The 27538-nt window shown below is 37.7% G+C and overlaps 1 protein-coding gene across 5 annotated transcripts in view; it reads right to left on the reverse strand.

Annotated features, from left to right (window-relative positions):
• KLHL5 (kelch like family member 5) overlaps positions 1–27538 on the reverse strand; it is an 82300-nt gene that overhangs the window by 37843 nt on the left and 16919 nt on the right. For 2 of the 5 annotated variants that reach the window (XM_043438380.1, XM_043438378.1), the window contains exons 2-6: positions 22274–22750; positions 21072–21170; positions 8386–8568; positions 5310–5446; positions 4606–4802 (exon numbers count right to left, since the gene is read on the reverse strand). In XM_043438380.1, coding sequence (XP_043294315.1) covers positions 4606–4802; positions 5310–5446; positions 8386–8568; positions 21072–21170; positions 22274–22656 — 999 coding nt within the window. In that variant the 5' untranslated portion in view covers positions 22657–22750. The remainder of the gene's footprint in view (positions 1–4605; positions 4803–5309; positions 5447–8385; positions 8569–21071; positions 21171–22273; positions 22751–27538) is intronic. The other 3 variants (XM_043438382.1, XM_043438381.1, XM_043438379.1) reach the window with 2 other exon arrangements.

Below are 27538 nucleotides of genomic sequence, written 5' to 3' on the forward strand. Positions count from 1 at the left end.
GGAATAGTTTTGGCAAGTCTTTCAAAGGAAGATAGAAAAAATGAAAGAAGACACTTTATATGATACTCCAACATCAAAAGTTAGTTCAGATTTGTGGTTGCTGAAGAATTTGGCCAAGAGGGGAGCCAAATACCTGGGTAAGAGTGAAGTATTTCTCTTACCCAGAAATGGCTTCTAGGGTGGCTACATTTTCCAAGACCATTCTGGACCACGGAAGTCTTCTCAGACTCTGCCTGGCAAGAGCCTGTGTCCTTAGAGCTATTCTAAACCCAAAATGGCCTTCTAAAGTGTTTTAATATTATTTATAAGACCACGAAGGATTTTAGGTCTGATGTGAAAACTTTAATCTCATCGAACCTGATCTATGTACAAAGTTCTTTTGCTCTCATAGGAAAAAGAGCTGATAGGGATAGAGTAAAGGGACAACATAGGCGATTGAATAGTTAATTGCCCTAGGGGACTGTAAGTAGAAAAAAAAAGTATGGGAGACTCCTGGAAGTCAATGATCACTCAAGAGAGCAGGTTTTCTTAACCACAAAACCAAGCAGCCTTGCTTAGCAACAAAACAGTAAGACAGAAGCATGAGACATGCTCCCCAACAATAAAACAATGGTGGCCTGAGACCCACATCCTGCCCAGCGAGCTCAGTAAGTTAATGACCCCCTAGGACATGCTCTCTGCACACGTCAAACAGAACAACAACAGCATTTTATGGAAAGGTGACATTTCAAAGTGAAAGACCCTCATTGTACTGGGACCTGAAATAATATTTCCATAGTGCCACGACAGTCCCACCTGTCCATGCAGGGACAGGAAAACTCTCCTGCTCAATACTGAGGGGGAATTATGATGGAAGTGTGATATCTGCTCCAGAATTGGCCTCTCACTGAATTCTTTCTGTGCTGAGACATAAAGAACTGGAGCTCCCTGGAGCCCCCTAGAGATTTCAGAGCCAAAACAAAAACGTTGACCTAGAGTGTATTTGGACTCCAGAATCTTAGACTGAAGATGACTTAGTTCTGGTCACATTCTTGAATCATGCTCTTTGTAATTTGAAATGGAAGATAAAAATGTCCTCAGGTGTGAAATAGCAGTAATAATTTTTACTAAGCTACTATGCTCAACAATCTAAAGAGAAGGAAAATAGTCTTCTGGTGTACAAGTCTTAATGCATGGGCTGTTTATATAGTTATAATATAAATGCAAACGCTCTAAGTATTGTCCTTTAATGTTTTTCTTATGCTTCTTAATGCACTATGGCTGTCTCAGCACAGAGTTTTAGTAAAAAAGCTAAGGCTGATTAAATTAGAGCTGTTTAAAAATAGCTTAAGCTATTTAAATTAGAGCTAGAGATAAGGACTATCAAAAATTATCTTCTATATTAAAGTGAGAATTATATTTTCCATATAGCCTCTAGTAACCCAAGTTAGGTACTGATCAAAGATATATCTTGGGTTGACATTTCATTCCTTTCGTAGAAATTCTTAAGAGGAAAACCATACATGAATAATTAACGATATTCAATAGCTTCAATTCATCATGATTTGTTAAAGATGCCCAAATGAATCTATTTTAAAATGACTGATTATCATTTTTCAGAGATATATTTTAATAAAACCTCAGGGCTGAAATGGCTTCAAACAAACTGTTCTACTCAATTGTATACTGACATTATAAAACGATTTCATAACACATAGCAAGAGCTAAAAAAATGTTGAAGCTCTCAACTCCTAGCTATCCCATGAGCAGCTTAATCCTTGGTAAATAATTCACAGGAGGGGGGAAAAGCTGATGCTTCTCTGTACTGTTACCTATAATGTTAAAAAAAAAGAGAGAGAAACGGCCTAAATCTTCAGCTCTAGGGGGTCGTAACTCAATTGGCTATTATTCAGGCATCAAAATCTTTAGGGACAAAGATCACACAGATAAATAGAAAGATATTTATTATTTAATGTTAAATGAGACTCTGAAGAAATCCAAATAACACATGTTTCTAATGGTTCACAAGTACAGTGTATATTACAGTCAACAGTTATACAACACTGAGGTAACTATTACCATACTTTCAAATGGCATTAACTGCGTTTCATCAGTGAGAAAAAGATTATACCAATATTCATTTAATAGTTTATTTGTTGATATATCTATTTCAGAACAATGCTAATTCCATTCTGGTATAATCTGTATTAAGTGAAAATAGAGTTTTTCAACACCTTATGGAAATACTACTGAACTCAAGGTTAAACACAAAGTGCTTTTCAAAATTATTAATTTGGTTTTGAAGCAGGTATTTTAGCAGAATTCAAAGTTTTAAATAGTTTTTCTAGGTCAAGAAACCAAATTTAAAACTGCAAAAATCAAATGTTTGTATTTATTCCATAATGACATTAGATATCTGTAATGATATAACCAGTCTCGGACTTTTTTGCAGAGGTTAAACGATGTGTTTCACGTCAAGTTCAGTGGCAGTCAAAACAAGAACAAAAGTTTCCATATTTCAAGACTACAAGAAGGCAGTTCTCATCCCTTCCTACTTGTATTCATGCAAGATGAATGAACATCCCAAGTATATGCACTATTTACTAATTGTGACAATTGATTTCATTCTGTGGCACTGTGCTTACTTCATATTTTAAATCCATTTTAAGATATAAACAGCTATCATGCTACTAAACACTTCCTAGCACTATGCTCTTTCCCCCTTTGGAATAGTTTTTAAGCAAATGAAGTTACTGAGGGATTTATTTAAATTGAAGATTGAATTTTGCTATACATTTTCATTCAGTTCCCATAGCAACAATTCAAATCACACAATCTGTCTCCAAATTACTTTTTATTAGAATTCAATTTTATGTATCTGTTGAAACTGAATAAAGTCAAATAATGGCCTTGAGGAAAAAAACTATCACAACTAACTGGCTATAAATATAGCTTTGTACACACAAGCTAATTTAGATTTAACTTATATCTAAGCCTTAAGGCAGCAATTATGCCTCTACTGTAAACAATAAGAATGACCTAAATGCATACAAATGTTTGCATGTGAATAAAGCTCCTTTGTAGGTAAGAGATATTACTTAAATTATGAACTGATTACAAAGAAAAAAAATCCAGCTTTATTTTACTTATGTGCATCTTATTCCAAAAAGCATTTGAACTTGAGGTGTAAAAGTTAAAGTGAGAAATCCACAAGGAAGGATAAAGACTGGAGTGGGAGGGGGAGAATATTTCAAAGGACTTAATTGATAAGACATTAACCTGATACCATGCTAGGTCTGTATAGCAATGCCCTGTCACACAATCTCTCTTTTTTCACTTGAAGAAGTTTGACATCATAAACTAGAAACACTTCCCAGGAACAGTTACACCACAGGGAGAGTCACATCCATAAAAGCTGTGCTTTTGCCTGAGGGCTTTTGCTCACTCACATAGATCTCTACTATGTGGAACAGAATAAATCTAAATAATGATGATGATGATGGTGTCATTTAATGACCAGGCTGATACTGTGTATCAATCACTGTTTTACTGGTACTGTGTACCGATCACCATTTTAAGTGCTGAACTTCTATTAACTCACTTAATCCTTGCTTAAGCCTATGAAATAGGTAGAATTAATCTTCCCAATAGTTATAAACATATGTTCTTGTAATTTTTTCCCAATTTCTATTTCTCTAGTGCAAGATTCCTAAAGTACTGGTCAATCCCTTCACATACGAACCAACTCAATGGGAAGATGGGGAATGGAAGACAGCTTAGACAAAAACATATCTCTTAAATGTTGACAAAATCAGTAACATGGATAACAACGTATGTGTGTGTGAATATTCACGTTCTTTCCTCTCTCAGAAGCTGTACTGTCCTAAATGAAGCTTTTAAAGCAAAAATCTTCAATCACTACCCAGGTATGAAAACCCACGCGTGGCAAAATGGTCACTCCTTAAAAATCCACACACCTCGGCTGCCCAAATCCCTCTGCCATTTGATGGTGGAGGCTGGTTCTAACAGCATGCTCTCAACATGCCCTGATTTTCTTGCTGTCCTAGATCAACTTGTATCCATTATCCTCTAGCCTTCTGAATCAGAACTCCCTGGGATTTATTTTCAGCATTTGCTACAATCAATAGGAACATCTTTCTAGGTAGCTAAAGATACTTCTTACATATAGTCAGATTCATCCTTAATAAACAGCCTCCCCCTTCCATCCTCGTATCTTCTGTACTAGTGCTGCACCAATACACCATCGCTATCACCAACTTCCATCAGCGAGTAAGGGGATAATTTCTGAAATTCATTCATACGCTACAAGGTAAACTGTCTAGGGGAAATCTGCTTTTAAAAGTAGCAGATTGAAAATCTTGAATGAAACAGTTCTAAAATACCGCTCTGCTTCCTAGTGGCCGTGATAATTTAAGGCCTGCCTTATAAATCCAGGAGAAATATTACTTGGGGTTTTTCCCTCAGACCTCAATGAAAATATGAGACACCAGACACTGAACCCGAACCTCAACAGAGCCATGGGAAAACAGCAACGTGCGTATGAGCCCGCAACAATAGAGAACAAGGCAGGAGCGCGCGCCTGCCTGCTTTCTGAAAAATACATACCATGGTGTAATTGTGAGCCACTTTATGCAAATCTGTACAGCCTTGAGCATCGGCAAAAGAACGGATTCCAAGACAGTTGGATGGGTGGAGCTGTTTCATTAAAAACTTGCAGCATGCTTCAACAACCTGTGAAAGCTGAAGAAGGCAAGCTGTAGATAACAGGCACTCAATATTATCTTCTTTTAATTCCAGGCGGCCTTAATGATAAAAAGAAATTCCATTAACTATGGAACTATATTAGCTTTGGTTTATAAGGTAATTGATGCACACAATGATAATTCTAAGAGCTCATTACATGCGTTCCAGGTATAGTTGATTTAAGACATTCCAGAAAGAAAGAAAGAAAGTACTAAATGTGAAAAATAAGCTACTAGTGCTTTGTGACTTCTACTAAAATAAGAAATGAATAGCTTTTCAAAGAATGATTAGTAGTAATGCAAAAATTTAAAAACCTCATATAATTCATCAAATTATTACATTAACATGTAAAAACATCATTCAAAAGCTTAATTATAATAACCACTTTAAAGGTTCTAATACAGAGATTTTATCTATAGAGGTACCACCAAGGGTGGCGATTATAACAGTGGACTGTAACAGTTATAACAGTTAACTGTAGTAGGCTTATTAAAGGCAGAGATCTGAAATCTAATAATACAATGTAAATCTAAGAAGTTTTAAATTCACATTTTCAGATTTATTACCTGTATATGCATACTGAATCAAGGACCACAGGGAATTCGGTTCTACACCTTCCATTTTTATTTCTTCTTGTCTTGCTTCCCTGACATCACTAGTAAACATGGCAGCAAAATAATCCGACACAGAGGAGAGCACCAATCTGCGAACACAGCAGAGGAGACCCATCAGTGCCCACAGCAAAGCCGGTGCTCAGGGCTCAACGCTTAGCTTGCTTTTCTTTCTTTCCTTCTACGTTTAAAGAAACTTTTGTCACCCATAGAAAGGGTTTGGTACTAAGAAATGCATTTTATGTTTGATAAATTGCTTTATGCTCTAGTCTCTTCCTTTGTTTTTTCCTTTTGGGTCTTTTTTAACTTTTTTCAGGTAACAGCGAAGGGACTCAACCACACATATACATGTATCCGTTCTCCCCTAAACTCCCCTCCTGTCCAGGCGGCCACGTAACGTCCAGCAGAGTCCCATGTGCTACACAGTACGTCCTTGTTGGTTATCCATCTTAAATACGGCAGTGTGTACATGCTGATCCCAAGCTCCATAACTCCTAGTCTTTTCCTATGAATAATAAATTTCCATTACTGAAAGTTTTCTGCTGATGTAAATGATTTACTCATTCACTACTCAAATATCCCTTTTTATCATCCTGAAAAAAAGCTGTAATACTATTTAAACTAATGATATATAAAATGCAGGAAAAAAATGTAAAGGTTCTCCAGCTTCTTGTTTTTTAAAACAACCTAAGGTGTTTTTTTTTTTTTTTTTAATTATACAAGTAGTAAATACATGGGAGACATCTGACATTGGTTTTAGCCGGTTATTTTTAACTTTTATGATTTTTAAATGAGGGTATACTATAATGTTTATATTTTGTTATAAAATTATAGTATCTTTGTTACCACAATACAAAAGTATATTTTGTATCTTTTTATAATAATACATTATTATATAATAGGTATGTCTCTGTCCAAATTTATTGATAGTCACATATATGCAAAAATAGATTTTAAGTGGTGGCACTAGTGGTAAAGAACCCGCCTGCCAATGCTGGAGATGTTGGAGATTCAGGTTTGATCCCTGGGTTGGAAAGATCCCCTGGAGGAGGAAATGGCTACCCGTTCCAATATTCTTGTTAGGAGAATCCATGAACAGAGGAGCCTGGTGGGATATAGTCCATGTGGTTGCAAAGAGATCTAGATACTTTGAGATATTCTGGTGTGAAAACTAGACAAAAGATCCCTTCTTTTATGGAGTCACAGTCTACAAGAAGACAAACAATACACAGCAGAAGTAAATTCTAAATGATGGCAAGAAGTGAAAAGTGCCATGGGGAAAAATGTAGGGTAAGGGGAAATGGGAAGTTGGTTTAAATAGGTGGTCTCACTGGAAGGTGAACACTTGAAATAAAAGTTTAAGGAGGTGCAGGAATTAGTTATACAGGTATTTGCGAACAGCATTCAGGCAGAAGAGTAGCCAGGGCAAACATCAAAAGGCAGAAGCGGCATGCCTTCCACACGCAGGGAACAACGATGGGGTCAGAGCAGCTGAAGCAGAGTGAGTAAGATGGTGGGCAGCATGGTCAAGAAGTAACCGCAGGCTAGGTCACAGAAGCCGCGGGAAGACATGGGGTTTCATGCTGCAAGAGGAAGCATTAGAAAGTTTGATCAGAGGAGCAACCACATCTGAGTACCATTTTACTGGGTCACTCAGGCAGCTGTGTAGAAAACAGAATGTAGGGGAAAAGAGTGAAAACAGGGAGATGGGTTAGGAATTTCTTGTATGAGTAATTAAGTGAGATGATGGTGTCTTTCACAGGTGTTGCAAGTAAGGTATTGAGCTCTGTTTTGGAAACAGAAAATTTGAAATGCCTCTAGAAACTCTGGTTGAAATATCTCTAATAAACCCACACTTACAACATGGACTTTTGGTCACAACATAAAGTGGCATCTCAATAAATGTATGCTGATTCAGGCATTAAAGACTATAAGACCAAGCCCATGCTTCCTAATTTTACTTTTACTTTGGAAGGTTTAACAAAACTTTTGGGACACACTGTTAATTAGTTTTGAATGGTATTAAAAAAAAAAAAAACCTCTGGGATCATAATGGTGATTAACACTGAACAATTAAATATGAAATTATTAGGAGAAAAATTGTTCTTTATTAAACAGCTTCCATTTCCTTTTCTACAACAAAAAGTAATACTTTAAAAAAAAAAGCAATACTTCATTACTGTTAAATGCTTTTATTCCCTAGCACTACCGCCTTTCGTATTTTCTGGAGGTCAGCAAACAGAAGTTGGGATGTGCGTGGCTGCTCAGTCGCTCAGTCATGTCCAGGTCTTTGCAGCCCCACAGGCTGCAGCCTGACAGGAGCCTCTGTCTGTGGAATTTCCAGGCAAGAATACTGGAGTGGGTTGCCATTTCCTCCTCCAAGAAGTTGGGATAGAGTTCACTATTTTAAAACTCAACAGCTTTGCTGCTCCAGTCTACCAGTTTGTTTCTAAACGATCACCACTTCAGTTTCCACTGAGTTTACCGACAGTTATACAACAGATAAAATTAGGTGGGGTGCGGCTTAAATAGTAGCTGAAAGCTATACCAAACGATACTGACAGACTTCAGGCTGGTATGGTTCTACAGAGGGAAAGTAACACATTTGGGGTCATTTAATGTGTAAGAGGGCTTCCCAGGCGGCGCTAAGCGGTAAAAAAAAAAAAACAAAAAAAAACCTGCCTCAGTGCAGGAGACTTAAGAGACGCAGGTTGAATCCCTGGGTCGGGAAGATCCCCTGGAGGAGGGCATGGCAATTCGCTGCAGTATTCCTGCCTGTAGAATCTCACGGACAGAGGCACCTGGTGGACCCCAGTCCATACGGTCACCAAGAGTCAGACACAACTACAGCGACTGAGCATGCAGAGTGTAATAATTTCACATGCACTGTTTCCTTTGCAGAAAGTCCATGAAATATACCCCTTTACCAAGACACTCCACTGAATAATCAATTAGAACAAGTTACCTCAACATACACTACTAAATGATCAAGGAAGTATTTCACACATATAGAAATTTATAAAACAATCACCTGTGAGCTGGAATTCTGCGATCACCAGCGACTAAAATTACATCACATAACTGTTTGTGTCTCAAATAGTTTTCCATCTTTTTGAATGTTTGTTCAGCATGATTAAGGGCTTGGAAGAATTCATCTGATGAACATGGCTCCATAGTATGGCAGGATGACAACGTCTGACTGCTATTGGAAGTCCTGAGAAGAAAGAGAACACATGTTCTGAAACGTTATGAACACATTAAAAATATCTTTCCTATTAAGTCCTTTTAAAGCCTTCAAATGTGACAGAAGTAATGATACCAGTCAATATTAATGTGTACTCATCTATCATTTTTCCTTTTAAAATCAATGATAGATCAAATCGGCTGTGTGTCTTACAAACATTGTTAGTAAACGTGGTACCTTCTAGCTAACAGCTATATAACACATATTCTTTGCCTGTCCTTGAGGTCTCTTCTCTGGTCAATATGACATCTCTGCTGAAAAGTGCCAAACTATATTCATACTGACAGCTATAGCTCCGACATTATATTGAAGGGTATAAGAGATCACTTTTTGAAGGCAGGAAAGCAATTAAACTATTTTGCAGATATAAATCCAAGCCATCCTTTATGTAAAAATGGGCTATGTTTCACAGTTCATTTGTAAGACAACTGTTTACAATACAAAATATATGATCATAAAAACAGTATTGTAAATAATTCATTTGATTTTCTGGTCAGTCTTCAAAAGCCTGTGTAACCTATAACTTAGATTACAAATTAAAAGAATTTGATGATCTAATCCAAAGAATGTTGGATAGTATCTAAAAATTATTTGAAATTTCCAAATTATAATGTGAAGAGTAGGAGTTCAATATTTTCATTATGATTTATTGATGGAAAAAGTGAAAAGATTGAGACTAAGAATTAAATCCTAAACCCACCCCTTTCCCCCCTCCCCCTAAGATCCCTTCTCCAAGACTACCTGAATCAAGTAATCAACATCCCATGGTTATGCAATTAACCACAAAACCACCAACTGGGGCATAACTTAGTTCTCATTTCTCATCAGATCTACTTTTAAGGATATTGTGATTCTGATAAATGCTTTGTTGAATCAAGCCTCTCTATATCTTAAGAGAACTTTCTTAATATAAATATCTAATAACCTTGTCAAAGTCTTTGACTCTTTTATAATAAAGGGAACTGAAGCCAAGGAGATTAACTGCTTTGCCAAAAGTCAGAGAGTTTGATCATGGCAGAAATAGAGCCGTTGCAGAGAAATCTGTGTATTCACCAAAACCCTTTTTCTCCTGAGAATATAGCTGGACTGCATTTCCCAGCCTTTCTTGCAGATGGGTGTGGTCTTATAGTGGAAATGGACCGTGTCACCTCCCAGCTAAAGTGGCCAAGAGCAGGTGTGTATCTCCCATTCTTTCTTTCTCTAACCATGAGCACCAAGGACTTACATGGAGGAAGAGGCAAAATATACACAAGTGTTTATAACTAGGACTATATACACAGATTCTACTGTAAGAATCTACTGTAAGAACCATGTTGATTCAGATGTATCAGCTTTGAAAGTTAGCTGGGCCATGAATAATAAATCTCTCTACCTAACGCCTCCCAGCCCATCGCAGTTTCAGTGCCACACAAATATGGGTCCTAAAGAATGTTCTTAGAGGATAGCTGTGAATAATGATAATAGAAGCAAAATATAGATTATCTAGAAAGTATACATTGCACACTATGAATATTATTGGTGTAATGACTTGGGAAACCTAGTATGAAATACTCAACTTTACATTTAAGATCATTAGTATAAAAACATGCTGAGTATTGTATAACTGTATGTTGCCTATATAAATAAATGAGAATTAGAAGCTATTTTAAAATCTAGGGTAAAATGTAATATAAGCAAAAACAAATAGTTGACTTGGATGAATACCAATTTGAAGATTTAAAACATTTCTCAATAAAATGTAGTTTTCTATTGTCAAAATACTGACAAATGATGATGAGGACCAGTGATCTAAGGATGAGGGAAGATTAGAATACCTAATTTTGTGTGTGAGTGTGTGACAGCAGAGCATATGGCATGTGGGGTCTTAGCTCCGACCCCCTTCAGAGGAAGTGTGGAATCTTAACCACTGGACTGCCTGGGAAGTCTGAACATCTGATTTTATAAGCCCAAATTCTTAGAAGAATAAGAACACGTGAAGTAAAGTTGGCAGGAGGGAAGTGCTCCTATATTTTGCATCACATTTCTTATGCTTTATAATAAATTCTCAGTAATGACTGGACAATGAATTAGCTGAGTTTTTTGAGTGATGAGTTGCCATCATCAAAACACATGTTAATGTTTAATTCTGAAAGAACAACAGAACTTTATAATACTAACATCACTAAGTTATAACAGGCTAGCTTTGATGTTGGTATAAGTTCAATTAATAAAGGGCCCATCTCTTTTCTTGTCAAGAACTTTCAAGGTATTTAGTTCTTCAATCTGAGACATGAATCAAGATAATCTGGAAAGCATTTCAGCTTTTGTGTTCAAGGTCTCACTCCTTACGACTGATTCAGCAGGTCTGAAGTGAGACCTGAACATCATATTTTTTAAAGCCCTACAGATGATCCTAACACATCCTGGATTAAAGGCCACTGATACACTTCAGAGAAGAGATGCATACATTATACAAGTCAGCACGTGATCAATGTACAGATTCAAAACACTGATATATGTAACAGATACTTCAAACGTGTAAACTGAATTTCTTTCAATATTTTAAATGAACTAGTAGAACTTAATACTTGTTATTTTCAAAATGAGCATAATGGTAAAACATTAAAATTATTTAAATACATACACATTAACAAACAACTATTTGTGCTTCTAAAATAACATTTTTAACTTAATTTGCTTTCAAGGCTTCATTTGCTATCATGTATTAAACATGCCATTTCAATGATGTGTTGAACATGTTATTTCAAGGCAACAATTAATTCAGAGATTTCTGGGTATAGCAATCATTCCCACTGCTTCAGATGAAGGATCAAAAGTAGTACAGGCTTCTGATTTGTGTCTGTGGAAGACTGAAGCCATCCATTCACAAAAGGAACATGAAAGAGGGAGGAACAGAGCTGATCACACGTGAAAAGCTGCACAGCTTTCCAACATTTCTTGTTCGAGGAAATTTGGGGTTTTGTACATACAATTTTAATAATGTAAGAATTTACTTATAAAAGAATTTACTGCTATCGATACAACTGTAGAACGCTAGCCATTAGAACCATTATATGCAGAATCTTTGTATCTAGAAAGAATCTATGTGGTCATTTAATTCAAACCCCTTACTCTGCAGATGAGAAAATTTTGAGGCCCAGAACAGCACAAAGCGATCAACCAAGGACATATAGGCAGCTGGGTACAAAGCCAGGACCTGAAGGCATTCAGAACGTTGGTCAAACCACTCACAAAGGAATGGAAATTTTTGCTAACCTCTGCCCTAAGCAACAGTGAGCACAAAGACTAAAGGTTTGAAGGGAGAATGGTAGTAGAAAGTGAATGAGAATAATTTAACAAGAGGGCACTAGACTTAAAGATCTTAGACAAAAGTCTACTACTCTGTTACTGCCCTTAGCTAGGTATAAGAGAAAAGGAGGCTCTTAGGCGTCTATGTGTAGAGATCACATCTCTATCTCTGGTTAATCAAATGTATTTAATACTGTGGGTCTGTGTAGTTTACAGTGTCAGTATTACTACTATCACTGCTTTTTCCTATTATGTGCTTTGGTTTGGAGGCGTGAACTGGAGAGGTATGGTGTATGATTGAGAATATTTCAGGAAGGTTCTAGAGCTGTGCTGTCCAATACAGTAGCTACTAGCCCCATGTGGCTATTTTAATTAAAATAAAAATTCACTTATTTAGTTGAACCAATCATAGTTCAAATGCTCAAGGAGCCCCTGGGGCTAGTGGCTGCCAGACTGGACGGTGCAGATACAGGACATTTCTGTCACTGCAGAAACTGCTTCCTATTGCATAGTGCTGATTTGACTCTGTCACCATGTATCTGGACAAGTATTTAACTTCTCTAAGTTTTATTTCCAACAGCAATACAGATAAGTAATACATAATACTTTCTTTTAGAGGATCCTTCATGGGAAGATTATTAAATGAAGTAATGAATGCATGGCCCTAGCATAGAATAAGTATACAATCAAGGTAAATCAACTCCTGTAGTAGAGCCTCGCTTTTCAAAGGCCAATGGAAAGACCTGTAATCTCAGTCTTCTGCCTTACACATTGTTGTTCATTTGGTTGTCTTCCTAAAAAATGACTCCTAGCATTATTAATTTTTATAACTTAATTTCCTAATTCCTAATTAAAATGACATTTAAAGAAAGCTGAGTGCCAAAGAATTGATGCTTTTGAACTGTGATGTTGGAGAAGACTCTTGAGAGTCCCTTGGACTGCAAGGAGATCCAACCAGTCAATCCTAAAGGAAATCAGTCCTGAATATTCATTGGAAGGAATGCTGAAGCTGAAGCTGATGCTGAAGCTGAAACTCCAACTTTGGCCACCTGATGAGAAGAACCAACTCACTGGAAAAGACCCTAATGCTGGGAAAGATTGAAGGCGGGAGGAAAAGGGGACAACAGAGGATGAGATGATTGGATGGCATCACTGATGCGATGGACAGGAGTTTGAGTAGGCTCCGGGAGCTGGTGATGAACAGGGAAGCCTGGCGTGCTGCAGTGCATGGGGTTGCAGAGAGTCAGACACGACTGAGTGACTGAACTGACTTAACACACCCAGTAGACATCCTAACCCATAATACAAACATCTGGGAATAGGCTATTTATGGAGCATTTAAAACACATCTGTCTGTGAGTTCTACTTGATCTCTGCATGGTAACAGGAAAATATCTAACATTTCCGCTTAGTTTTATTTCTTTGATGTTACTAAGATGGTAAGTCATATTTCAAAGAACTGCACCATGAGATCATTCAAATCTTTTGTAACAGACATTCAATATAGAATAATGAACTCTACATTGCTGGATATTTCCAGGTCACAGGGAAACATTTAATTTCTAGCTTACTGTTCCTCTGCAGTAGGCAATGAATTTGTAAGTCAGAAAAATGCCTAAACAGAAAAGAGGCAAGTATCAAACAAATCAAGTCACCAACTATTTAAGATGAAGCACTGCACCAGTTCTTAAAACTGTGGGGATGCAAAGAAGATATGATATTCTTTTTCAGTGAAGGGACTTGGAATTTGAGGAGCTGAGTTTTATGAATTAGAAAAAAAGTAAATAGCAACAATAATCACTTGTAGTTCTTCAGATTTCACGTGTGTGCACACAGTATGCACTATGGCCAAAACTACCTCTTTATTACAAATTATTTAGATTTCTTCACTTTCATCACCAGAACTTGCATTAGGCGTTCTTTTCTCTCTTTTTTTGGTATTTATTTATCTGCTGTGCTGGGTCTTAGTTGTAGCATGCGGGAATTTTAGTTGTGGCATTTGGGATTTAGTTTCCTGACCAGGGATGGAACCCAGGCCCCCTGCATTGAGAGCTCTGAGTCTTTGTCAGTGGACCTCTAGGGAAGTACTTGCATTAGGCTTTCTTTTTTCTTTTTTTTGCATTAGGCTTTCTTAATGGAGTAATTTTTTCAAAAGAAGTTTTAAAAATCACTTTCCAAGGATTATATACTATATGATTTTGAGTAGAAAACAAAGCTGCATTGAAACTCTATTCATGGTCTGTCTGGCTCACTCCCTAGATAAGTGATTTACTCCTAGCCACCTGCCTCAGCTTCTGGCATTCAGAATTCATGCCTTTGCCAAAGTGCAAATGACTATAGCATGAATCTTTTGGCATCTTTTGCCATTCAAAGTCACAAATGTAAAATAGGAATGTAAATTGCTTAGTATAGGCTAGCAGTCTCTAAAAGAATTTTTATGCATATCCTTTACAGTATACTTTTAAGCATGTGCCCCAATATATAGACATTTTGAGTTTATAAAAGATATACATATATCATCATACAATTACTTATATTATAAAACAAAAAATAGAGATTTAAAAGATAAAATGTAAATAAATACATTCCAATTATCCATATTTTACCATTCCTCCAACAAATCATCTTGTACATTCCCAATTGGAATGTAACTGGTATCAGAATACACAGAAAGGAAAGATCAGTATGGGCTAATGTCTGGAAAGGCAACAAGTAACAGATGAGATCTGATTACTGAAACTCTGAGAGTTTAGATGAGTAACGAGGAAGAGGAATTGGAGTCATCTCTTTTAAGGTGAGGACAAGGCGAGGTGCATACAGAGAAATGACAAGAGGCAAAGAAAAAGAATACTTTCACCTCTTCCCTTCTCAAGAGATATATTTTTTAATTTAAGGCATTCTCTGCTGGTCCTGTGGCCAGAATATCCGTAGTGAAGAGAGTTAAATGTTGTTTATATAAGAATCAAAACCTCTAAAAACCAGTGTGAAGGAGAAGGGCCAGGGGGCACTCTCATGCAATGCTGCTGAGAATTAAAATAGTTAACACCCCTGATCGGCTTCCCAGGTGGCTCAGTGGGTGAAGAATCCACTTGCAATTCAGGAGCCATAGCAGACGCAGGTTTGATCCCTGAGTTGGGAAGATCCCCTGGAGAAGTGCATGGCAACCCACTCCAGTGTTCTTGCCTTGAAAATCCCATGGATGGAGGAGCCTGGTGGGGCTACAGTTCATGGGGTCACAAAGAGTCTGACGTGACTGAAGCAACTGAGGATGGACACACTCGATGTTCCTGAAATGGCTTTGATAATACAGATCAAAAACCCTAAAAAATGTGCACACTCGTGGGGCTTTATCTAGAGGAAACAGTCATCTGTATGCAGAGATCTAGCTAGGGGGTGTAGGGGAGGGGGGTTATCACAGGTTGTTTCCGATAGGGAAATATTGGTTAAATAACCACAAGTTTTGTCTGTGCATAGAATGATTCAGCCCTTTAAAAAGATACAGAAGACCATTTAATGCCATAGCAGGTTGTTTTATTGGATACTGCCTTTCCCTACCCAGGATTCTTTCTTATGGTGACAGATCCATCTCTCCCTTTTGGGAAACCACACATTGCCCACCTCAGCTCTCAGGGATTGGGCAGAGGTGACTCCTCCCACTGGGCAGAGGTGGGCAAGGGTCCAAGGCCTGGCCAATAGGAGTGTCATATCTTCTGGCAATCACGATCTGTTGGGTGGACATGAGATCCAAACAAGGCCAGAGAGTCAGTTTCAAGATCTTAGTTGATACTCCTGGAAAAGAGTCACTCTCTTTCCACTGAGGAGGCTAAGCTGATAAAAAAGTAAGCTTGGAGCTGCTAGCGGCTTTTTGCTACCACACAGATAGCCTGCATGAGGAAATGTCATCACAGAGGAAAAGAGAATCTAGAGAGGGAGGAAAAAAAAAGATTTCTGGCATTATTTGAGTATTTGGATTCATCACATCTAAAGTTGAGCTTTTACTTACTTCTGTGAATCAAAAACTTTAGTTTTTGCTAGGCAGTTTGAGCTGGGTTTCTGCCTTTTGTGACCTAATTTTATGTTTGTTGTTGTTCAGTCACTAAGTTGTGTCTGACTCTTTGCGACTCCATGGGATATCCCAGGCAAGAATACTGGAGTTGGTTGCCATTTCCCTCTCCAAGGGATTTTTCCAACCCATGGATCAAACCTACACCTCCAGCTTGGCAGGCGGATTCTTTACCACTGAGACATCTGGAAAGCCCCTAATTTTATGTTTCAGCTCAGCTCAGTTCAGTAGCTCAGTCATGTCCGACTCCTTGCGACCCCATGGACTGCAGCACGCCAGGCCTCCCTGTCCGTCACCAACTCCCAGAGCCTACTCAAATTCATATCCATTGAGTTGGTGATGCCATCCAAACAACTCATTCTCTATCGTCCCCTTCTCCTCCCGCTTTCAATCTTTCCCAGCAGCAGGGTCTTTTCCAATGAGTCAGTTCTTCACATCAGGTGACCAAAGTATTAAGAGTTTCAGCTTCAGCATCAGTCCTTCCAATGAATATTCAGGACTGATCTCCTTTAGGATTGACTGGTTGGATCTCCTTGCAGTCCAAGGGACTCTCAAGAGTCTTCTCCAATACCACAGTTCAAAAGCATCAGTTCTTGGGCCCTCAGCTTTCTTTCTAGTCCAACTCTCACATCCATACATGACTACTGGAAAAAAACCATAGCTTTGTCTAGACGGACCTTTGTTGGCAAAATAATACCTCTGCTTTTTAATATGCTAAGTTGGTCATAACTTTTCTTCCAAAGAGCAAGTGTCTTTTAATTTCACGGCAGCAGTCACCATCTGAAGTGATTTTGGAGCCTCAAAAAATAAAATCTGTCACTGTTTCCCCATCTATTTGCCATGAAGTGATGGGACCAGATGCCACGATCTTAGAAGAAACGGAGTGGCCATCATAGTCAACAAGAGAGTCCGAAATGCAGTACTTGGATGCAATCTCAAAAACGACAGAATGATCTCTGTTCATTTCCAAGGCAAACCATTCAATATCACAGTAATCCAAGTCTATGCCCCAACCAGTAATGCTGAAGAAGCTGAAGTTGAATGGTTCTATGAGACCTACAAGACCTTCTAGAACTAACACTCAAAAAAGATGTCCTTTTCATTATAGGGGACTGGAATACAAAAGTAGGAAGTCAAGAAAAACCTGGAGTAACAGGCAAATTTGGCCTTGGGAGTACAGAATGAAGTAGGGCAAAGGCTAATAGGGTTTTGCCAAGAGAACGCACTGGTCATAGCAAACACTCTCTTCCAACAACACAAGAGAAGACTCTACACATGGACATCATCAGATGGTCAATACCGAAATCAGACTGATTATATTCTTTGCAGCCAAACATGGAGAAGCTCTATATAGTCAGCAAAAACAAAAACAACAACAAAAAGAAGACTCTTGAGAGTCCCCTGGACTGCAAGGAGATCCAGCCAGTCCATCCCAAAGGAAATCAGTCCTGGGTGTTCATTGGAAGGACTGATGTTGAAGCTGAAACTCCAATACTTCGGCCATCTGATGCGAAGAGCTGACTCATTTGAAAAGACCCTGATGCTGGGAAAGACTGAGAGCAGGAGAAGGGGACGACAGAGAATGAGATGGTTGGATGGCATCACTGACTCAATGGAGATGAGTTTGGGTAAACTCCGGAAGTTGGTGATGGACAGGGAGGCCTGGCGTGCTGTTGTTTTTGGGGTCGCAAAGAGTCAGACACTACTGAGTGACTGAACTGAACCCTATATGAAATATTTAACATACATGTGTGCACATACATGCACATATAGACACACACATACAGAGGGTTTTCTGGCGAAAGGTTCTATAGCTTATGTCAAGGGAATCCATGATATGACTTAGGCTTATGTGTGAGGAGGACATTACAATATATCCTTTCTTGATATAGGTACAATATAGTAGAACTTCTTTGCTATGTCTGGAAGAAAAGGTTTTTTTTCATGTGGAGATGTATAAGATTTTAATTTTAAAATGAATCAGAATTAATAGACTCGTTCAAACAAGATGTTTGACATAAAAACATAACATTAAAAAGGGTCAACAACAGAAAGAGACACTGCTAATTACTTTTAATTAATTCTACATAAATTCTTGGGTTTAAAATGTATGCCCTATTAAGATCTGTCCTAATCTAGACCTCTATTAAATAAAGAATACTTCATCTAATGAGGAAAAAAAGGGTCGAGGAAAAAAAAGGGTCAATAAAAAAGGGACAGCACTTGAGAAATGTTATATTATGAAGATAACCCCTTACTGGGAGAGGAGAAAGGTTAGGTCTTCAAGATGAGTCAAAGAAAGGCAAATCAACAGACCAAGGAACAGAAGAGTTCAAGGATATCTGCTGAATATCCTTCATATTCATAGCAAGTAATGAATATGATGGATCGGATGACTGTGGAATGGCTGTCAAGTCAGTAAAAGTCAGTCAGAGGTGGCTTTTTTCAAGAACCACGCTGAGAAAATTAGCTGAGGAGAGAAGGTAAAACGGGTTAGAATGAATCAGTAACTATTAAGTTAATCCAAAGTGAACTCAGTGATTAAATGAAAAGTCACAGAGAACTGCCTACTGGTATTTGCATATGAAATTTACACGTTAATGGTTTGGGTTCAAAATGCAGCTATTTCCAAGAGACCGTGGTCAATATTAACAATGGTAAGTCAGATTGATGATATCTATCATTGATTTGGATGTAATAAAAATGGCCCTTTACCTCTGTGGTCTTCCTCCCTAAAACTTATAACTCCAGTTTAATCATGAGAAAAGTATCAGACAAATCCCAACTGAGTAAGACATTCTGCAAAATACCTAACCACTACTCCCCAAACTGCCAAGGTCATCAAAAACAAGGGAAGTCTGAGAAACTGTCACAGCCTAGAGGAGCCTAAGGATATATGATGATTAAATGTAATTGGTATCCTAGGTGGGATCCTGTAACAGAAAAAGAACTTTAGGTATTTAGACATTAAGGAAATCTGAACAAAGTATGGTCTTTAGTTAATAATAATGTATCATATTGGTTCACAGTAATGGATACACCATATTCTAACATCTTAATAACCTTTAGGGAAATAATAGGGAAAACTGGGTGTGGGATATATAGGAACTCACTACATTATCTCTTGTAATTTTCCTGTAAATCTGAAAGTATTATAAAAATATAAACTTTAGTTTTTTAAAAATGCGGTTTCATTTTACTTACTATTTTTGAGCAAGTTACTTAACCTTTCTGTGCCTCACTGGCCTTATCTCTCCAGTTAGAATGACAAATAGTGGCAATCTAACTCAGATATCTGTGAAGACTAAATGATGTAATATAGCACTAAAACGCTTAGAACAGTGTCTCACAGATATTAAAGACCCAGTCAGTATTGGCCATTATTTTATTGGGATATTTAGAAAATATAGTAGTATTTTCTATATAGTGACTAAAAACTAGTCTGATATAAAAAATGTTAAACTCTTAACTTTATAAACAAGGTTGAAATAATGAAAATTTCTCTGCTATGTAAAAATTCCGTAATTTCAAAGTCGGCCAATCAAATACAGTGTAAACTGTGTTTCTGTTACGGTCCCATGACGAGTTATCATGTAAACCTGGCTGGCCCTGGTGAAAATTCATCTTGAGTTACAGTCATAGAAACCTACTGCTCACACAAAAGGTCACAATTCTGCTACTCAGGGCCTAAAATTCCTCAAGGTGAAAAAATCAAAGTTTGTATTTTAATAACAAAGTAACGACACTGGAGAGAAAGTGGCTAAGCTATAGACACAAGATCAGTTAAAAGATAAGAAACTTTTAAATCACTTAGGTGAGAGACAGCAGAAATTACCGTAAGTTGAAGAGTCAGGCAGGTTTAAATACAAGTGATGAAACGTGTATCATATGTATTCCCCCATCATGTCATGTCAGTCTATGGTATACTGAAATAACCTGTTTGCTATATATTTTATTGCAAATACTATATAAGGAAAAGAACTATTCCCAAGTTATATACAAAATCTGATGAATGTCAGTGTAGCTTCTTTTGACATTAACAGTGATAGTTTTTGATTTGTTTACAGTAGAAGGGCAACCACCTAGAGAGACTGGTCACTTAACCAAAAGGCTGGCGGCAAATAAATGTATCCTCATGATGAAGATCAAGGACTTAGATGGAGGGCTGAAGGAGAATATGAAAATTAGATACATTTAATCTGTAAAAAAACGGAAAAGTAAAGGTACACATACAAATGACATTTCTAAAGTCTAAACTGATTTTTACTTTTTTTGCAGTAAGATGTTGGGATAAAAATTTTTGACACATTTCCTCTCATATCTAAAAATCGAAGCCATTTTAAGTACATTTTATTTTTGAAATAATATTTTAGAAAGAGTTTGATCACTGCAGATGTGAACTGTTTATTCCCTTATTATTTACTTTTTCAATCTTCTCTATTAGCATTTTAAAAACAACTACATTCATTTTAAATTTTAGAAAATATAATTTTCTGATTTTTATAACTCCTACAAATAAAAACAGCAATTACATATTCTTGAACTATGCACACAGCAATCTCAGCACCCCCCAAAAAGCAATCTTTTTCTGTCATAATGAATAGCCCTTCAAGACGAGATTTTAATGTGGATACTAAAGAACAGAGTAACTTAATTTCAGGAATCATTAGCTTTGCAAACTACCTTTGCTATAAGGAAGTACATGACAGTGACCCATGTGTGTAACATAAGATTATATACATGTATATAAATTTTATACTCCCTCACATATGTGTAATCTCTCCAGGCAGTAGACACATGCTAAGATTTTTATAACTTATGCTGGTAAATGAACGAACCCTTTTTTTCCTCTAATTTTGTTAAAATATTCTTGAAACATTATATTGATTTTCAAATGCAAAGATGATTACTCTTTGGTTTCTCACAAAAATGGTAAATCCTGAACCTTTTACTAAATAAATTATTCCTTTTACGGCAACAAGTATCCAAAGAAAACACAAAACAATGAAACCATATTAATTCAAATGATCTCCATATGAAAATTATCAGTGGGTTCTATTCTCTTAATATAATGCTAAATCATGAACTAATTAAATTTTTAAAAATTAAATATACTAGTTACCTATGTAAAGATATTCCCCTCTCTCCATTACACAAATGAGCATAGATGACTGGTCTATACTTGTTATTATTCCAACACCACAGTTCAGAATTCCATATTCTGAAGATTAGAAGAGAAGGTGGTAAATATCCCCAAGGAAGAGATACTTGGATATATGAACTCATTTTGTCTCCACCTCTTATGATGCCCATATTAATAATAACCAACATACAAATTACAAGTGTTATCAAAACCTGCAGAGAAATTTTAAAAGAAAAAGGATCCAGTAATTAATCTAGAAAAATAAGCCTTTAAATATTTTTGAGTGAAGATGAATCAGAAGAGTGACTTTCAGGCTCTAACTTATTTCTTAAGATGTGATAGGAGTTTAAACTGATTAAGAAGAAAATTCATTTCAAAAGCAAAGTCTGGCTCCATGGGTGAAGATGGATAAAGTCATATGAATTTAACCAATTTTTAATTTTCAAACTCATTTCCCCTTCTTTTTGCCCCTTTTCTACCAGCTGACCACATCTAGCTCCACTGTGTTCCCTTATACTCTCCTGAAAGAACGTCCTTCATTTCCCTAAACAGCACAGTTTTCACTGAAGTGAAGGTAACAGGAATTAGTAGCTGTCATCTCAGAAAGAGACGTGCTACTGTATATTCTCTGTATCAGTCAAGAGGGCTGCAACGTGGGACAAAGAGAAATAACCATAAGAAAAATATTACTGACAACCACAATGGTGTAAATAAAAATTACTGGCAGCTACAATGTGCATCTCCTTGTAAAACCTTTCACCTTCATTAAAATTAAAAAACGTCTATAATCTGTTGCAAACTGAAATGTCATAAAATTTTCTGTACTACAGAAATGTCTCCTATAGTTTTGCTGTAAGACTATAGAAGGCACATGAATGAAGCAAACTCCAAGGCATGATGCATAAAACTGCTACCGTACATTATTTTCAAGGCAGAGCCGGATCTATATATGGAACACAAGATATTTCAAAATGAAAGCTATTTGTTGTCTTTATAATTTTCCAGAATTAAAATCAATATTAGAACATTTAAAAAAATCCCAGTAAAAGTACCACACATACATACCATTATATATATATATATGTGTAATCACAGATTTTAAACCAAATACTAAATTATTTTAAACAGTATAGAGAATATCCCCCCACACCCCATTTCTAACAGTAAAAAAAATAATCAACCTGCATGAACTGGAATCAGATTCATTTTCTTCTTCACTAGTGCCATCATCCACTTCTGGTCTATCCAGCCAATGTGCACCGCCACAATCTTCTGCTGTAAACTCAAATGCAGGGACTTCAGAGGTGGATGCCATTGGCCAAGAAGGTGAATTCTGAAAATCCAGTTGGCTGGACCTTCGGTAACCAATTGAAGCCAAAGGCAATTGCAGGCTACATGGATCTAAAAACTTTCTCCCACCGTTTGCTCCGGTCTGTCCTCGATTCCAAAATTCTCCCTGCTGGCTGTCAACTGTAGAATTAGGAGATGATGCTTGATGGCTAAACCACCTCCATCTGATTTTCAAAATCTGCTTCACATCAAACTCTTTACGAGAACCAGACATCCTCAGAGAAACCAAGTGATCGTCTAGGCAACGGGCAAAAAGCACTGCACACAGATCTGTGCATCCGACCAAGACAAGAGAAGTATATGCCCTGCTGTACACAATAAACAAATTGAAAGGAAAATAAATCACATTCACATATATATCTACATTTACTTTTATACCAATATATCAGATTATAAAGAACAAAGGACAATGAAAAAAAGATGACACACGGTGGAACATTCCGTTCAATCAGAGCAAACTCTCACCCACCTATCCTGAAGCAGCTAGACTTTCTCCTGCTCTCCTTTCCCTTACTGACCATTAGCTCTCACAAACACTGACAGCATTCATTAAAGTCCTTTTAAATGCAGAACACCACCCCCTTTTTCTTAAGCCACAAATGACAGAGGCAGAAAGCACTATCCCTTGCAGTGTCTGTCTCTGCTGCTTAGGATGTTAACTCTTTTATTGCTGAAACAAGAAATGTATTCCACGGCATTTTCCTTTGTACTTAAAAATCACTGTAAAACTAAAATATTTCTGTTTTTATATTAAGTTCCTAAGTGAAATTTCACAATCACTTTTTTAGAAAGCATTTCTGAATTAGATGAGTTACAGTGATGTTGAAGCTGTACTCTGGATGGGGGTGAGAAAGGAGGAGAAATACAAAGGTGGGGCTCCCGTTCACTGCTCTCCACTTCTATCTTCTCCCTTAGGGAAAGGAGGGTGTTTCATTAATATAGTACGGTACTGGGTAAGACTTCATTCGAGCAAAGAATATTGAGAAGACTAAAGAGAAAGAAAAAGTTTGGAAACTACAAAGGATCAAGATATGACAGTACTTACTCTTTTTCAAATAAATAACCTGAAGTCAGTATGGCTCTATAATTATGACTGAGCCATTCTGATTTAGTACAGTAGACAAATTTCTATGACACTACTTAGCAAAAGGAAAATGTGGCTCAAGAAAGATACCTAGGACTGGGATAGGATTATTTCCTGGGTGTACAAATACCCTAATGGTACCCTCTGTTGTTGACAAAACAAAGTAATGGTCTGAACATGGTTATAGCTAAGGCACATTGATAAAGCAAATAAAAATCTATCAAATACAATCAAGTTTTAAAATACTGAATGGTAACTGTGAGCAAGACACTCTAGAAGGCATTGTGGGGGACACAGATACATACATCTTTGTTCTTACCCTCAAAAATAATTAAACTGAGTTACCAAAACAAAAAATGACAAGTTAAATATAAGAAACACTATAATGCTGCAGTATTAACATTTTGTTACCTACAAATACAGTATTTGAGCTTTCAGGGTGCTCAGTATCTAATGTTATGTCAAATGACCCCTCCAAAGAAAAAGGCTGCTTTGGAGGCTTACAAAATATTGTGAGGCATATACCTTAACCTTACACAGCTCTTTAGGAGCATAAAAATTATTCAGAGACATAAAAATGAGAGGCACGAAAAGCCATATACAATTCTGTGCCAAATATTGTACAACAAACCTTAAATACTGTATAAGAAAGAGAAAGGAGATATCAGCATGGTGTGGAGCGCTATGGGTCAGTCTGATTAGGGAGAAGGCTCCTAAGAATGGGAAGAAGTTGCGTAGGCAGAATGATGAAAGGTTTTATCAAGGAAGAAATGTATCAATAAAAGCATGAAGTGAGCATACTGACAAAGAAAGAGGGGGAGCCGTCGGTTTGATCAGCCAACCAGACATTCCTAGTTAATTTTAAGGAGTCGTAAGAGACAAAGCTGCATGCATAAGATGACACAAGATGACGCCCTGAGCACACAGCCCAAGTGTAAAGGCTGGCAGGCAGTGTTAAGTGGGCTGCTGAATAGGGCAGTGCTTTTGGAAAGTTAATTTGGCAGGAGTGTGCAGCACGCGTTCCAGTGTGAAATGATCCTCTTCCCTCTTCGTCACCTCTGCCGGACTCCTCCTATCCACAACCTTCCATCTCCACTCTACCTATCCAACCTTGTTTCTATTTTCCAACGTGGACACACCGCTTCAGAGTCTACATTATGGTGCTTCCTCTTCCACACGCTGTTTGTGTCCCAATTTCTCTAGTTTTGGAAATCCACTCATCCTTCAAGGTTTATCACTGGCACTGCTGCCCCTTAGAAAGGCTTCTCCAACTACTCTAGCCTTATGGTTCTCAACAAGAGTAGCACCAACCCCTCTGCTCCCACACCCCGAAAGTACGGGGCACGGATTTTTAGTTGTTGGAATGACCAAAGAGGTCACTGAGTGGGCAGGGGCCAGAGATGGTAAATATCTCTGAACAGACCCACACAATGAAGAAATGCCACTGGTATAGACCCACAGAGAAAGGCCACTGCAGTAGTTCATGATGATCTTACCATCGCTGTCTTCATGCAAATAAATATAATATTTACCAAGCATTTATATGTTTAAGGCACCACAAGAGGTAGACAAATAACAAAGATCCTTCTTTTAAGGGGGCTATTTATTGTGGCAGAGAAAAGAATAATTAAATGAACATTACAAATAAAGAATTTATCTTAATAAATATAACTTATATAAATAAAATTTTAAATTGGATTCAATCTGTCAATATGAGAACACTTACCAGAGAGTCCATTTACAATGTGCCAGCTCCAATCACTAATTTTAACTGTTTTGCTGTTTGGTTGACTGGTTGAAGCCTGAACACAAGAATGGACTTTAAAGGCCATTGAGATGCCAGACATTTCTCAATATGTGATAGAGAAGAAATCCAAAGACGTGAATGTTAAAATGTTGAACCACGCCTCCAGTCCCAAGAGGGGCCAAAGACCCTTGTCACAGAGGAATTGAGAAATGCATTAAATAAATAACCTCTTGAGTAGAGAAGCTCTTCTGAGTAGGCTAGAGATGCAGGTGGGAGATTAGCCCCTGAAACAGGCTTTCTGATTAAAGGGAAACTAGGATCTTCGGTCAGAGAAGGCACTGGCACCCCACTCCAGTCCTCTTGCCTGGAAAATCCCATGGACAAAGGAGCCTGGCGGGCTGCAGTCCATGGGGTGCTAAGAGTCGGATACGACTGAGCGACTTCACTTTCACGCATTGGAGAAGGAAATGGCAACCCACTCCAGTGTTCTTGCCTGGAGAATCCCAGGGACGGGGGAGCCTGGTGGGCTGCCGTCTATGGGGTCTGAGAGTCAGACACGACTGAAGTGACTTAGCAGCAGCAGGATCTTCGGTTGGCAAAGGCCAAGCAGCAGTTTTTAACCACTATTGTAATAATCATGGGTTTAGTTACATAAATACATACATATGCATGTATATATAACGCCCTGCCCCCTCCTTCTACATCAGCAGGCTCACGCTGCATGCTTTTCTTCACTGAGATACTTATTTTGTAGATCTTCCCCACTCATTCTTCCTGGTAATCAATGTTGACAGCTTGGTGTATAGCCTTTCACATCTTTCTCCATAGTTATAAAATTCATATCCAAACTTACATACATATATGTAGGAGTTTTTATGATTTTGTTTTATAAAAGAGATCATATTGTATACGTATTTTTGGCATTTTGCTTTTCTCACCAAAATTATATACATGGAAATGTAAACTAATCATGACCTTTTTAATAGTTGCATAACATTTCATAACTGTAAAACGCAATTTATTAAACTATTTCCTTGCTAGTGGGCATGCAGATTGATTTTACGCTTGTTTTATGCTATTAAATTAATTTTGAAATAAAAATCCTTGTAAGACTTTTGTTATCTATGGAATTTATTCACAGAAGTGGAATTGCTGGGTTGAAAGTATGTCTATTTTAAGTTCGAAAAGATAGTTAACTTTCATAAAATTCATATTTTCAAAACTAAAGTGAGGGTATCCTTCTTATTTTCACAGGCCCACTAGTCAACAGTAAGTATTATCAGTCAGTTCAGTTCAGTTGCTCAGTCCGACTCTTTGCAACCCCATGGACTGCAGCACGCCAGGCCTCCCTGTCCATCACCAACTCCTGGAGTTTACCCAAACTCATCTCCACTGAGTTGGTGATGCCATCTAACCATCTCATCCTCTGTCGTTCCCTTCTCCTCCCACCCCCAATCTTTCACAGCATCAGGGTCTTTTCCAATGAGTCAGCTCTTTGCATTAGGTGGCCAAAGTATTGGAGTTTCAGCTTCAACATCAGTCCTTCCAATGAACATTCAGGACTGATTTCCTTTAGGATGGACTGGTTGGATCTCCTTGCAGTCCAAGGGACTCTCAAGAGTCTTCTCCAACACCACAGTTCAAAAGCATCAGTTCTTCGGCACTCAGCTTTCTTTACAGTTCAACTCTCACATTCATACATGACCACTGGAAAAACCATAGCCTTGACTAGACGGACCTTTGTTGGCAAAGTAATGTCTCTGCTTTTTAATATGCTGTCTAGGTTGGTGATAGCTTTTCTTCCAAGAAGCAAGTATCTTTTAACTTCATGGCTGCAGTCACCATCTGCAGTGATTTCGGAGCCCCCCAAAATAAAGTCTGCCACTGTTTCCCCATCAATTTGCCATGAAGTGATGGGACTGTATGCCATGATCTTAGTTTTCTAAATGCTGAGCTTTAAGCCCACTTTTTCACTCTCCTCTTTCACTTTCATCAAGAGGCTCTTTAGTTTTTCTTCACTTTCTGCCATAAGGGTGGTGTCATCTGCATATCTGAGGTTACTGATATTTCTCCTGGCAATCTTGATTCCAGCTTGTGCTTCATCCAGCCCAGCATTTCGCACGATGTACTCTGCATATAAGTTAAATAAGTAGGGTGAGAATATACAGCCTTGACGTACTCCTTTTCCTATTTGGAACCAGTCTGTTGTTCCATGTCCAGTTCTAACTGTTGCTTCCTGACCTGCATACAGATTTCTCAGGAGGC

The sequence above is a fragment of the Cervus canadensis genome, chromosome 19, assembly GCF_019320065.1.
Source record: "Cervus canadensis isolate Bull #8, Minnesota chromosome 19, ASM1932006v1, whole genome shotgun sequence".
Lineage (NCBI taxonomy): Eukaryota > Metazoa > Chordata > Mammalia > Artiodactyla > Cervidae > Cervus > Cervus canadensis.